The following is a 13395-nucleotide window of genomic DNA, read 5'->3' on the forward strand; positions in this document are numbered from 1 at the left end:
TTCAAACGCTGGTGCCCCTCCCCCAGCCCCCTTCACGGGGAGGGCGGGCGCAGGAGAGGTTCAGACGCTGCTGCTCCTCTTGGAGGCAGGACGCGAACAGCCCCTTGGGAGCCCATTCAAGAACGCGACCGGGCAGCCCGCGCTTGCAAGCTCTGCAGCCGCGGCTCGCGTGGCACGGTCCCACCACAAGTCCCACGGCTCCCTGACACGACCGATGAAAAGCGCACTGAAAGGCGGGGGGGGGGGGCTCTGCTGAGCCCGCCAGAGGAGGGCCGCCCCTGCCCTGCGGAAGGCCTCCAGCAGGAACTGGGCAGTACTGAAACCGTCTTCGGAGCCCCCGACACAGCTGCAACCCCCGGCACATGCCACCGGGGAGCCTCCGGGGGGGGGGGAAAGAAGCACCCCCAGAGGGGGCCCCCCCCCCCCCGCAAGCACTGGCACCGAGGATTCTGCGAGCAAATGGGGGCGGCATGCAAGGCCCACTCGGGCAGGCAGAGGCGGAAGCACAGGCGGCCGCACTCCTGGCCAGTGCCGAGCCAGTGAGCCCTCCCGTCCAGCCCAGCAGCCGGCAGCCCTCCGTGGGCTCTGCGGCCCAGCAGCCACCGCCCCCTTAGCCGAGCAGCGGTGCCGGCTCAAATGCACGTCCAGGGTGAATTAGGTGGCTGGGCTGCGGCACGAGCCGGGCCACCTGTCCGTCTCAGCATTCCGGCCAGGCGCCCGTGCCCACGAGCCCGCCCCATCCTCCCCAGGTGCCAGCTCCATGCCACCCATCTGCGCCTGCCCGGGGGGCCATAGCGGCTCGTGCCGGGGCGGTCCTGCAAGCCCAAGGGTGGCCCGGCACTGCTGAAGAGGGCGGGGGAGCCCAGCAGGCCAAGCGAGGGGGGACGCACGGATGGGCCCCCCGGGGCAGACCCGGAGAACAGCCCCCAAGATGCAGTCCTGCACACATCCGGGCAGCCCGGAGTTCTGGCTGGGGGATGCTGGGAGCTTGGGGGCTTCCTGGGCATGCTGGAGTTGCACCCGGAGCGAGGAGACATGCCTGCCCTGCTGCCTTCCCACCACAAGCCCTCACAGCCTCTGGCAGGAGATGGCACGGGCGGAAAGCTCATGCCACAAGCGGTGGCGGCCCTTTGCGAGGCCAGCTGCAGTGCTCCGAAAAAGCCGCCCTCCTGCAACCGACTGTATGCCTGGTGCCAAGGCAGGCAGCCCGGGGGACTGTGGGGCCATAGACGCCAAGTTCCTGCTCTCCCACCTGCGGCTTCCCCTCCAATTCCACAAAAAGCAGCCATTGTCTGGGGGCAGAGCAATGGCCCCCGGCAGGGGCAACACTTTCCACATAAATATCCTAAGCAGCTGGAAAGGGCCCCAGAGACTTCCCCTTCGTGGGAGGACTGCGTGGAGGGGCTTCACTCCCACGGCATGCGTGATTGTCACTCTGGGGGTTCGAACGGAGTGCCCCGGACAGCTGCAGCGGTTTGCACGTGGGTGGCTTCCCTCCCCACCAGCTTGTGGCTCAGCGATCTGGACGGGTTTCGCACGAGCACTGACTCACCGGCTCGCGCAGGCACCACTCGCTGGCTGCCTGAGCTGGCCAAGCGGCCGCCAACCCACATTACTGACTAATCCGCAGAAAGCCGCTGTGGGTTTGGCCCAGCGTGGAGGATGCCCAAGGGACAGCGCGGGGTGGCGGGCTTTGGGATCTGGGTCGCGGCCACGCGCTGCTCCACGAGCTCAGCACATGCAGCTCTCCCAGCCTGGTCTTCAGAGCTCGCTATTTCTGTCCAGAGCCTCTCCAACTGCGCACGGCTTCCTCCAAAATACAGACACCGAAACTTCCACACCACTGTATCCACGGACTGCGTGCGGCTGGGAGCCCCAGAGGCTGGGGGACGGGGCAGGACCACCCCGTGCGGGAGCTGCTCCGGGCGAGGGAGGCCGCGCAGCCCGGCCCAGCAGCACACCTGCCTCGCCCCGGGGCCGCACCTGCTCGCCTCACGCAGGCAGCCGGGAACCCCCTGCCGAGCAAGGGAGCCGCGCGGCGCCGGCCCGGAGGGTCCGGCAGGCTCCAAGGGGCGGCCAAGCCCAGGCCCTGCTCCACAGCCGGGACAAGCGAACACCCGCCCGGAGGAGCCGGCCCCCGGCGCAGGGACGCGGGCAAGAGGCGGCCGGCCGGCCGGCGCGGTCATGCCCCCCCGCCCGGCGGTCCCAGTCCTAGGCTGGCCCACCACGCCAACCCAAGAGGTGCTGCAGGCGAGGAGAGGAGAGGTCGAGCGCCGGGGGGCGGCGCCGAGGAGCCCCCTGCCCTGTGCGCAGACCACCGCTCTGGCCGAGCGGCAGCGCTGGGGGGCGTTCCGCTGCCCTCGCCTCTGACCCCCTCTGACCCCGGCCGGCGGGACCGGCGAGCCCACACCCGGCTCCCTTGCTCCAGGCCCCCTGCACCCCGGCCACCTCTCGGGCGGGGGGGCACAGCTGCCCGAACACGGAGGGCGAAGGCGCGCTTCCGGGGATGGCGGAAAGGTCGCACCGGGCCCACCTTCGGCCCAGGCCTGCTGCGGCCCCCGCCCCGTCCAGGCCTGCACGGAAACGCGGCAGCCAAACTTCCTTCGGCGGCCTGAGAAAAGCCCAGGAAAGAGGGGGCAGCGGCTGCCCCCTTTTCCCTCTCCTGCGGCCCCGGAGGGGGCTTTGTTCCCCGCTTCGGGGGCCCTCCGCCTCCCCGCCGGGACTCGGGCAGCGAGCGCGCAAGCCCCGCCGGGCCGGACCCGAAGGAGGCGGGGGGAGCTCTCCCCGCCCCCGACAAAATGGAGGCGGGCTGACCGCTTCGGGGGCGGGCCCCGGACAGCCCCCGGCCCGCGCCCCCCGCCGGGGCAAGCGGGGCTGGAGGGGCGCCCCGCCCCGGAGAACTTCTGCTCGGGGCAGAGCCGCGCACGGCCGGGCAGCGCGCAGCGGAGGGAGAGGGAGAGGGAGAGGGAGGGGGCGGGGGCAGGAGACTTCCCGCCCCTCCGCTTCCTCCTTCCTCCGCACGAGCGCAAGGAATCAAACTTTGCGGCGGGACCCAGTGCCGCCGCCGCCCGCAACGCCCTCCGGAGCGGGCAGCCCGCGCGCAAGAACGGGGCGCCCCCGCCGCCCATCCGGGCGCAGGACGCCGGGCCGGAGCCCCCGCACGCTCGGCGCCCCCGCCCGCCCCCCGCGCGGCCGGGGACGCACTTCCAGGGGGTCCCGAGCTCCGGCACGTACCGTACGCGACCCGCACCGGGAGCCGGGGCGTCCGGAGCACCCCGGCCCCGCGCGGCCCGCGCCCCCCGTACCTGCGCGCATGGTCCGGCGCTGCTGCCGCCGCCGCCGCCGCTGCTGCTGCTGCCGCGGCCGCGCCGAGGGGGCTGCAGGGAGGGAGGGAGGGAGGGGGCCGGAGGGGGCGGGGAGGGGGGCCGCGCCGCCAATGTTCTTTGTCTGGGAAACTCCGGGGCACGTGACACCGGACAGCTCTCCTGGTTGGCTGGGGACGGAGCGGGGGGGGGCGAGGGAAAGGTGACTGCGGGGGGCGAGAGAGCCCGCGAGGCTGCTCCGCGCCCCCTGCTCCCCGGCGCCGCGAGGAGCCCGCCTGGCCGCCCCCGCGCCCACAGCCGGACCGCGGGCCGTCACGTTCCCACCGACGCCGGGCCCGGGGCGCGCGGCCCTTGCGCGGGGGCCGCCCGGCTGCACCGGCGGCGCAGCAGCCCGCGGACCCGAAGGGCGGCCGGAACCGGGGCTCAGCGCCGCAGCGGCTTCAGGGGCCCCGCTCCGCACCCGCGGAACCTCGAGCCCCGCAGCGCGGGGCATCCCGGGCCGGCCCGTGGTCGGGTGGAGAGCACGCATCCCCCGGGACGCCCGGGCTCGGGCGCTCCCGGAGGCCACGCGGCGCCGCCTCTCCCCCAGGACGCGGACAGGGCCGCCCGCCTTGCTCCGGCCGCGTGGCCTCGGCGCAGGGGTCGCCCACGCCCCCCCGCCGGCCTCGGAGGGGGCGCAGCCCCCGGTGTGCCTGCGCGGCGCCGGCCAGCGCGTCCCTCCTGCGTCTGGGCCGGGAAGCTGCTTCAGGCGCGGCCGCCCCCTCGCCGCCCCCTCTGCCCTGGGAAGGCGCCCCGGTCCTCGGCGCGGGCGCCACCATGCGACCACCGGCAGCCCGCGCGCGATCCTCACACCGTCCCCCGGGAGGCGGGGGAAGCGCCTCCGTAGCAGCCCCCCCGCGCCGGCCAAGGCCGGTGGCCAGTCCGGGAGCGCCGAAAAGCCGCCCCTGTTCCAGTGACGGGACTGCCGGGCCCCCCCAGCCGCCACTGGCCCCCATGTCGTCTGCTCCACTGGGCGCTGGCCTCGGAGGCGTTGCCCAGTCGGCGGCAGGAAAGGGGGCTCTGAGCCCCCCTTCCCCTTCCGGGGATGCCACCTGGCTCCAGCGCAAGGTGGAAGCCTGGCGCCAGAGCCCTGTGGCTGCAGGACTGGCCCACGCAGAGCCACCCCCTCCTCTCCTCCTCCAGCCCCCTCTGGCTCCTACTGAAGCCCGCAGGACCGGACCCGGAGAGCCAGCCCCCCCCCCCCGAAGCTCCAATTCCTCAGGCCAGTGTGGCCCCCACCTGCAGGGAAAGGGCCGCTCGCTCTGGCCCCTGCCTCCACCCACAAGTCCGACTGGTGCAGCCCCGGGCCCCTGCTCCAAGGGCCGCATCCCCTCTGAGGCCGGCGCACGCGCCACAGCAAAGCCGAGCCTCCGCAGGCCGCACCGCAGAGCAAATCCAGCAGGTTTGGCGCCTCGTTCCTCTGGCGAGGCCCGGGCGGAATCCCACCCACCCTCCTAAACCTGCCACCCCCTCCAAACTTCCGCTCCCTCTCCATTCAGGCCCTGCCTGTAAGCGGAGCCATCTTACCGCTCAGTGACAGCTGGAAGCCAACACAGGCCACGAGAGAACGCTGCCACGTGCCGCAGCCCCGCCGGCCTCTGCCGGGCCAGGCAGGCGTGGGCTCGGGCTCGGGCTCGGGCAGCCCCCACCGGGCGCCTCCCCGTGCACGGGGACTGGCTCTGCAGGCCAGCCACTGGGGGGGGGGGTCCCCACTGGAGTCGTCCAGTGCAGGGTAGCAAGCACCTGCACGGTTTCCGCCGGGTCAGCCTGAAGCAGCGCAAGATGCAGAGCAATTGCATAACGCGCCGCGGTCGCCCACGCCGAGCTCCCGGGTCCCCATTCCCCAAGCCTGCCGTTCACTCCTGGCTGCTGCTTCATCTGTGGGCGCTCCAGCCGGAAGGCCGCGTGCAGCAGCTGCCGCGGGGCCCGTTGGGGCCCTCCCCGCGAGGGCCGCGCCTGGCACTAACGCCTGGTCACCCGTGCTTAGGCCCGGCCGGGTGACGGCTTGCTTGGCATCCCGAAAACTCGGGTTCGGTCCCTGCTGGGCTGGGAAGGGGACATTTCTGGGCCCGAAGGCCGGCTCTGGCTAGGGGGCAGCCCCAGCTCTGTCACTGCCACCCTGGCCATGTGGGGGGCACGAGGTCACCCCCTGCTTGCCCACAGGCAGCCAGACCTCTCCCAACCGCCTCCGGCCCTCGGAGCCTGCAGCACCACACTCAGTCCTGGGGCAGACGGGCCCCCTCCCTGCCTCGGGACAGGGCCTGTGGCACACACAAGCCCCCCCGCTGCACGCACGGGAGCAGGCCTGGTCGCGTCTGGAGCCGAGGGACGGCTCATCCGTGCCAGTGGCAGGAGGCTGCCAGGCGCAGCTATAAATAGGCCAGGCTGAGCAAGGGGGGACCTGTTGCTAGGGAGACACCGTGGCGAGACGGCCGGGCCAAGTGGGGCGGAGGAAGCCTGCGCAGGGGGCGGCCGGGCTGGCCGGCGTCTGCGCACGGGCGCGCCCAAGCCCCGCTGCCCGGCACCCGCCCTGCCCCTCTGCAGCCAGAACAGCGACCGGGGCCACCGGGAGCCGCTCAGAGATGCGGCCGACGTGCGCAGGAAGGGATTCTCTGGACCGGGGATGGGGGCGCTGGTGTTCAGCACGGCAGCGCTGACTGCCTGGCGCGCCAGATGGATCTCGCCAAGGTGGGGGACAGGCAAACCGGCACATGGCCTTCGTGGAAGCGAGTGCCGAGTGATGCACGCCCAGGCCGGGGTCCCAACCTCGCGTCCATGCAGAGGGCGCCTGAGCCAGTGCCGGCTGAGCAAGGAGGGGAGCTGGGGGTTGCGGTGGGCGGCTGGACGGTGGGGGCACCCCGGCACTCGACTGCGGGGGAGCAGCAAGCGCACGCTGAACCGAACCGGGGGGGGGGGGGACAGAAAACGACGCCTCCAAGACCCCCTTGCCTCTGTGCAAGGCTGCAGCGCCAACTCGGTCGCCACGCTGAGCGCAGTTGTGGCCGCCTGAGTGCGCGCTGGACGGCAGGGCCTCAGCTGAGAAAAGCGCGAAAAGGGGCAACTGCACGACCTAGGAGTTTGGAGGAAAGGAGGCCAGGCCGGAGGCACTTCAGCCTGGAAGCGGGGTGGGCACATGGAATCATGCATGGGGGCGGAACGCGAGTCAGCGAGATGCCACGGAAGGGGCAGTGCGTGGAGGGGGAGAGCCATTGCTGCCGGCGGCTCCTCGCCCCGCAGGCTTGGCTGCCCCCACGGCCGCTGCGGGGGGGAGCGGCTGCCTGCCCCTGCCCTGCCCTGCCGGGGCCACCACGCTGGGGCCCCACCGCACCTGGCCCCGGGCTCCAGAGGGCGAGCCAGCCAGGCGGCACCCTGAGCACGGGGGGCAAGGGAGGCCTGCCCATAGGTGCCCAGCATGCTGCTTGCTTGCTGCCCCTCTGGCACCGGCCTCCCCCTGGCTCTACCGGCTGGGTCAGCGACCTGGCAAGGGGGGCACTGGCCTTGGGGAGTAAAAGAGAAGGGGGTGGGCGGGGGTGGGGGGGCAGCTAGACAAAGCACCACTGGGCAACTAGATCTTCCTGCCACCCCGCAGCACTGGCCCCTCGAGGGTCTGACGCAGCCTGCCCCCCCAGGCCGGCCCAAGCAGCTCCTCTGCTCACTCCGCCCCACCCCAGCCTGCGCCTCCACCGGTTCAAGGAGCACAGGCTGCCGGGGGGCAGGGGGCGGTGCAGAGCCCCAGAACTGCGGGCCCGAGGCACCCCACCGCCCGCCCAGGAAGGCTCGCCACTCCATCCGGCGGCTCCCGGCCCCTGCCTCCGCCTCGCGCCCCACCCCTCTGCCACGCCGGCATCCCCCTGGGCTCCCTTCTCCCGCTGGGACGCCGCAGCCCCCTCTGCGCCATGCGGCCCCGGCACGCCCTGCTCCCTTCCAGACGGGGCCTGTTGCGACGAGGCGCATCTGGGCTGCAGGCGAGTGGCGCACGACGCCAAGGCGTGGGCTCCGGTGGCCACTTCTGCACGGGGGGGCACAGGCAGGGAAGCGGCCCCACTCGCCGTGTGGGTCTTGCTGCAGCAGCCGCCCAGGCCGGACGGCGGTGAAGCCACCGAAGCGCCACACCAAGCGCCAGAGCAAGGCAGGGGGTGCACGTGGCCGGCGTGTCGTGAGCGGAGCCGGCTGGAACTGGGGTCAGACTAGATGGCCCAGGAGGCCCCTTCTGGCTCACCCCGTTTCCATGTTTCTAAAGCACATGCTAGGCGGCAGCCCCTGCGCCTTTTCTTGCTGAGTTTACCGAACTCAAACTACAGAGGCGTTTGGGGAGGCCTGGCTACCAACTATTCATGGATTTCTGTGCTATTCCATTTCGTAACCAATCGATAGACTTTCTGACTTCTACCGATTTATCAGTCCAATTTAATTGATTCATCAATCCATTCAAAAGCATTCAGAAATTAGGAGGCCTCTGTGAAGGAGCATTTCCGAGGGCCTCACACACGGCAACAGGGCTGCTGTCTTCCAATTCTGAAATACGGAATATTCCCTCCCTCCGGATCCCAGAATCAAATAAAGTCTGGGATTTGGCGAGGGGGCCACAGTCCCCCGTGTGCTCCCCCCCCCCCCCGCAGAGCTGGGCCACAAGGGGCCTCTGGGTGACGTTCCGCTCAGCCAGCAGCCCGGTCTGCTCCCAAGGCGGGCCTGAAGCGCTCCCAAGGCGGGCCTGCATGCACTGCCCCCCCCCACCGGAGACGTTCCGGAAGGACCGGGCAGCCCCCGCATGGCCCGGAGCCGCTTGCTGCCCTGCAACGCAGGCCGTTGGACCCAGCGGCCTCCCGGCCCCTTCCAGCGCTACCCTTCTCGGGTTCTGCTTCCCTCGCGGCCAGGGGACGGTTCCCTGACACCCGAGGGGCCCGGCTGTGCACTCACGGGGGTCCGTCCAGCCCCCCGGAGCCCCGCTGCCCGGCAGGCCGTTTCCCCGGGAGCGCAGGCGCGTCCACTGACCGACCCCTCGCCCTGCCATGCGCTGAACGGCGTCCAGCCCAACCCTTTCACTCTTTTCACGGGGATCTCGTTTTCCATCTGGCGGCTGCAACCGGTCAGGTCACTACTGGGCACTGCGGGGCTGCGCTTAGCGCCGTGTGGCCCAGCGGCCGGGGGCTCTCCCCCCCGGGCACCACGCTCCCCTCGGCTGGCGGAGCATGCAAATGGGGAGTTGCTGCCAAGATTCCTCTCCCTCCCACCAGGCCGGGGCGCAAAGCGTGCTGGGGCTCGTGCCCCCCAGAAGAACGTGGTCACCTCCCTGCTGGCTGCCCGACGCGGGGATTCCCGGGACGGAAGGGACCTCGCGGCAAATGCATCAGCTGCTCAGGCACGCCAGCTCGCCCATTCTGGGCTCCGGGTAACAGTTACGGGGAGAAGAGCCCGGCTGAATCTAGGCCAAACGGCTGCAACATTGCCTCTTCTGATTAAAATACCTCTAAAAATGAATACAATGAAGCTTCTAGTCCTCAGGATGGCCTAGATAATTCTCCCTGATGCAAGCGGGCATAGGTTTGTGAAGTCACCGGAGCTGGACCTCCCCTTCCAGGCTGGAGGGCCAGTCCACGAGTGCCCCCTCCGTGGCTCCCTGCACGGCCCCCTCAGAGTTCCACCTATTTGGGCTACTGCGGGGCACGTTTTGATGTGCTGAAGCCTGAGAAGCAGCTTTGAAATCCACTACATGACGGCGCACCCTCCGCCCTTTTCCCACGTCATCCTGCAAAATATGGGAAACCGTTTGCCCCCACCCCCAAATTGCCGGCACTGGCAGAGCGGGAAGGGCACCCGATGGGCGCCAGAACACCGCCTTGGGGGAGGGGCAGGGGGGGCCGGGGAGGGCGCGTGCGTGCGTGCGTGTGTGCGTGACACAGAGGGGGAGGGGGCTAGTCCCGGAAGGGTCATGCACGCCCAGTCGGGGGCCGGCAGCGACGGTCGCCCCACGGCTCCAAGCCCACATCATAGCAGCAAAGCACAGCGATGGCCTCGCCCGCCCACGTGCCTGGGGGGTGTGAGAGCGGGCACGACCCCACGGCAGCAGCACAAACATGGGAGGGTGTGGATGTGTGTCGCGTGCGCGAGCATCCACACGCCCAGCGCAAAGCCTGGCATGAAGGCCACATGAGAGACAAGCCGCCCCCCGAAAACCCCAAAGGTGCGCCACGAACCTTGTCCAGCCGAGCGGCCGCTGGGTTATCGGCCTGTGGGAGAGAGGCAAAGGAGAGGAGGCAGTTAGCACACGTGAGCCGGGGACGCGCTCCGCAGGCGCCGTCCGCCGCCGGTCCCGGGCGCGGCGGGGCGGGGCGGGTGGCACGGCCTCCCCCGGGCATCGCCGCCAGCAGGCCCGTGCAGGCTGCAGGCTCCGCCGGGGCAGCGGGGACCCTCCCAGGGCGGCCGTGCCTTTCTGGTGGGTCCGGGGGGCACGGAAAGGCGCTCCGGCGACGCTCCGCGGGGGGCCACTTCCACTCGTTTTAGGGTATTTACGTGCCGCTTTCCATTTCCGAACCCCCAAAGGGTCCACCACACATTGCGGGACGGTGCAGCGCCGCGAGCGCCACGGCCTCCGGGTCCAGTGCCAGTGGGGAACAGTGACTCAGACAGAGCTGCTGAAGCGAGGGCAACACGCAAGGAGGTCGGTGCCGGGCGCAGGAGCGGGTTGTTCCTGGGCCCCACGGGGAAGGCCCCGTGCTGTGGCTGCCAGGTGGCCTCTGCAGAAGCGGCACCCACAGCCAGGCCTCCCCGGAGATCGCCGGCCCAGCGGGCCCACGCGGGGAGGGTCTTGCGGGCAGCTGTTCCTGCGTCGCCTGGCCCGGAGCCGGCACGGCTGGGGGCCCGGAGCCGGTGAGGGCCTCCCGGGCCATGCACCGGGCTCCAGGCTGGCCGACCCTCGCAGCGGCCGGCACACGGACCAGCGTGGCCAAGCGCCCGTGCCAGGAACAGGCGTGGCCGACACACCAGCCGTCGTGATCTGCAGGTGGCCTTCCCGGAGTTCACCGGCCTCTTCTCTTTGGCCTGCACAATACTGGTGACCAAAACGCACGTCATTGTCCTCGCGCAACAATTGGCATCGGAGCCTGACAGCATTCCCTTAACCTCCCTTCTTTCCCGAAAATATGGGTATAATCCTACAAGTTATACTGGTGTTTTTGTGTTAATGGTGTTACCATAGTATCCACAATAAGAAATAAAGGAGTGATCGCAAATGAGGTTAAGCCACTTTAGACTTGTTGGCCATGACTCAGAGGTCGCTTCAGAGGTCGCAGCGTCATCTGCAGGCGCAGCACAGTCCCAGCCCCACGGCCCACCTCCATCGCAGACGGACCGAGCTGCAGGAAGGGGCAACGCGGCTGGCAAGAGTTTTAGTGAGGGTTAAAGATCACGTTTTTAAGCCCGAGTCAAGGGTTCCCAGAGACGTGCGCCGCGGGTTGGAAGAGAGTCCGTTCCTGTTAGATTACAGCCTGTCCCCCGCCCAGCACAGGCGGAAGAGGGGCACCTGCGCTCCCCCCTCGTCCGGACGGAGGATGCCGGACTCCCTGAGGCGAGGAAAAGGCGGAAGCACCTCCGGGAAAGCAGGCTGGCACGGACCGGACGGCCACATCACGGAAGCCCCGTCTAGCAAGCGGGGCAGCTCCACGCTAAACCCGAGCGCAGAAGCCCTGCGGGGCAGGATGGACGCGATCGCTCACCGCCGTCCGCCCGGCAGAGGTAGCCATGGGCACCTGCCGCAGGTGAGCTCGGGACGCGGCTGCCAGCTCCAGGCCGGAATTCGCCCCACAGTCTGGTCCAGCAATCGCCAACAGCCTGCGGAATGCCCTCCGGCCCCGGCATGCCCTGCAGCCGCTTTGGGGCACCCCAGGGCATGCTGGGAGGAGGGGGGGCATGTGACGGACTCCGCTGTGAGGCGAGAGGCTGGCCAGGCCCCCCACCTCCTCGCAGCTTCATGCCAGAAATGCCGCGGTCGCTTTGGCGAGCGAGTGGCAGCTCCAGCGGAGCTCTTGGGGAGCCCAAGTGTGTTGCGCGGGAAGGGGCCGGCAGGCGGGATCCGGAGGCTCACGCGGCAGTACAGGCCTGGCCGGGACGCCCATCACTCCCGGGCTCTGCGCCTCCCGAACCGTGCGTGTCCATCCCACCTCCCCGCACCGGCACTCGCTCTGGGCGCCCTGCTTTGACCCGGCACCAGCGGATGGTGCGCGTGCCACACATGTCCGGGGATGCGCTCGTGCCGGCGGTGAGTACGGAGAAAGGCACACGGCCAGAGGAAGGCAGGGCAGAATGCCGGCGCCGCAGGGGGCGGACAGGAGGTCTGCGACAGTGGCCCAAAGGGAGCCCCGTGCTGCCAGGAGGGGCCTCGTCCGGGAAGCCCCGGTCTCAGCGCCGCAAGGGTGCGGCTCCTGCCCAGACAACGGCGAACAGCAGACTTTGCCAGAACCAAGCCCGAGAAGAGCGAGGGACGGTGGGTGATGCCCGGGAAGGAAGCGAAGGGGAGCTTGGCTCACAGGGAGGGCCCACGGGTCCACACTCGGACGCAAACTGTGGCGGAAGGCATCTTAGCCCAGGTCCAGCCCACGGGGTAGAAGCCGCGCTCAGGGGCTTCAGTAGGGAACCACAAACCCCTCAGGGCGAACCTCCCGCAGGAGCAGTTTCCGAAACAGCAGCATACTTTGGGGGGGGGGCTCAGAGGGACGCGGGGCAGCCGGGGCTGCAGGGGCTCCGCCACCACCCGAGCACTTCCTCTCTCAGAAGCACACACTTCCTGCCGCATCCTCCCCGCAGCTCGAGCAGCTGCAGCCAGGGCGCCACACAAGCCCCTTGGGTCGCGCCACTCCTCTGGGGTGTGGGGGCTCCTGCCTGAGCCAAGGTCCCCCAGCCACTTCCAAGGCCAAGCAGCACCCTGGGGTGTGGAAAGACCCCGTCCCCCGTCTGCGAGGGAGCAAGAGAGCACACGCAGCGCAGCGGTAAGCCACGGCCTCCTGGCGGGGGCATGGCAGACCCCCCCGGGTCACCCTCGGCAGCACTTGCTTGGGAAGGCTTTCCTTCGCTTCTGGGGCTGCCGTGGGGAAGGGGATTCCGGGCGGGTGGGAGAAAGGGGGTACCCAAGAGAGAGGGCGCAGAGCTGGGGTGCGACAGGGGGATGGAGGGATGCCCTCCTCAGGCTGCCGGGGAGAAGGACTCTCATTGCCAGCGAGCGCGCGAGCCGGCGGCCTGACAGGTGTGTGACGGGTGGGTGGGGGACACTGCAGGTCCTTGTGGGGAAAAGGCAGGACCCCAGGATGAGCGCCAGCGAGCGGGACACCCAGGGCCGAAAACCCTGCGCACGCTGCTCCCGCTCCGAGCAGCCCAAGTAATGCAGCGATACAGATGCCCACTTTGCGGTGCCCACCCCAGCCCGCCGAAGCGCGGCTGGCGGGGGACGTCGACAGCGGCCCAGTTCCGCGGCAAGAAACAGGTCCTTGCAAGCGCCGCACCGCGATGACAATCTGCACGTATTCACTCCCGTTCCGCGATTCCTTCTGCTATTGTGCCGGATGCCTCACCAAGCACCAGAAATCCTCCTGAGATTTTGGCAGGCCTGGATCCATGCGCCCACAAGTCAGTCCCTGCCACCTCAAGGGCTAGAAACTTGCCTCCAGATGTAACGGAAGTGGACGCTAGTCGGCGGCAGTGCTTCTACACTCATGTCCGGTTCTGCTCTCGCACAGCGTCTCTGGCAAAGGCCCGGGGCACAGAGAGCGCTCTCCGGCTCTCTGGCTTCCTCTCGTGGCCTGGGCAGGGGCCTCATTTTGAGGGCTGGACTGCTCCCCTCTTACGCTCCAGAGCAGGCCTGGCTGGGGTGGGTCAGGACCCCCAGACCACCTCTCCACCCCTCGGTACCCCCAGTGCGCAACCCTCCGCCACACACTCACCTCCTGGCAGGCCCCTGGGCAGAGCCAACGCAGCAGAGGCCCTTCCGGGCTGGAAAGCGGTGCCAGGCCGGGCTTCCAGGCTGCGCCACAGGAGGCACCGCCAG

At 69.9% G+C, this 13395-nt stretch overlaps 1 protein-coding gene across 1 annotated transcript in view; it reads right to left on the reverse strand.

Annotated features, from left to right (window-relative positions):
- Positions 1-13395, reverse strand: part of DNMT3A (DNA methyltransferase 3 alpha) — a 48710-nt gene that overhangs the window by 17204 nt on the left and 18111 nt on the right. The window contains exon 6 of the mRNA XM_044421111.1: positions 9557-9589. Coding sequence (XP_044277046.1) covers positions 9557-9589 — 33 coding nt within the window. The remainder of the gene's footprint in view (positions 1-9556; positions 9590-13395) is intronic.

Source organism: Varanus komodoensis, unplaced genomic scaffold, assembly GCF_004798865.1.
Source record: "Varanus komodoensis strain SLA01 unplaced genomic scaffold, ASM479886v1 scaffold114, whole genome shotgun sequence".
Classification (NCBI taxonomy): Eukaryota; Metazoa; Chordata; class Lepidosauria; order Squamata; family Varanidae; genus Varanus; species Varanus komodoensis.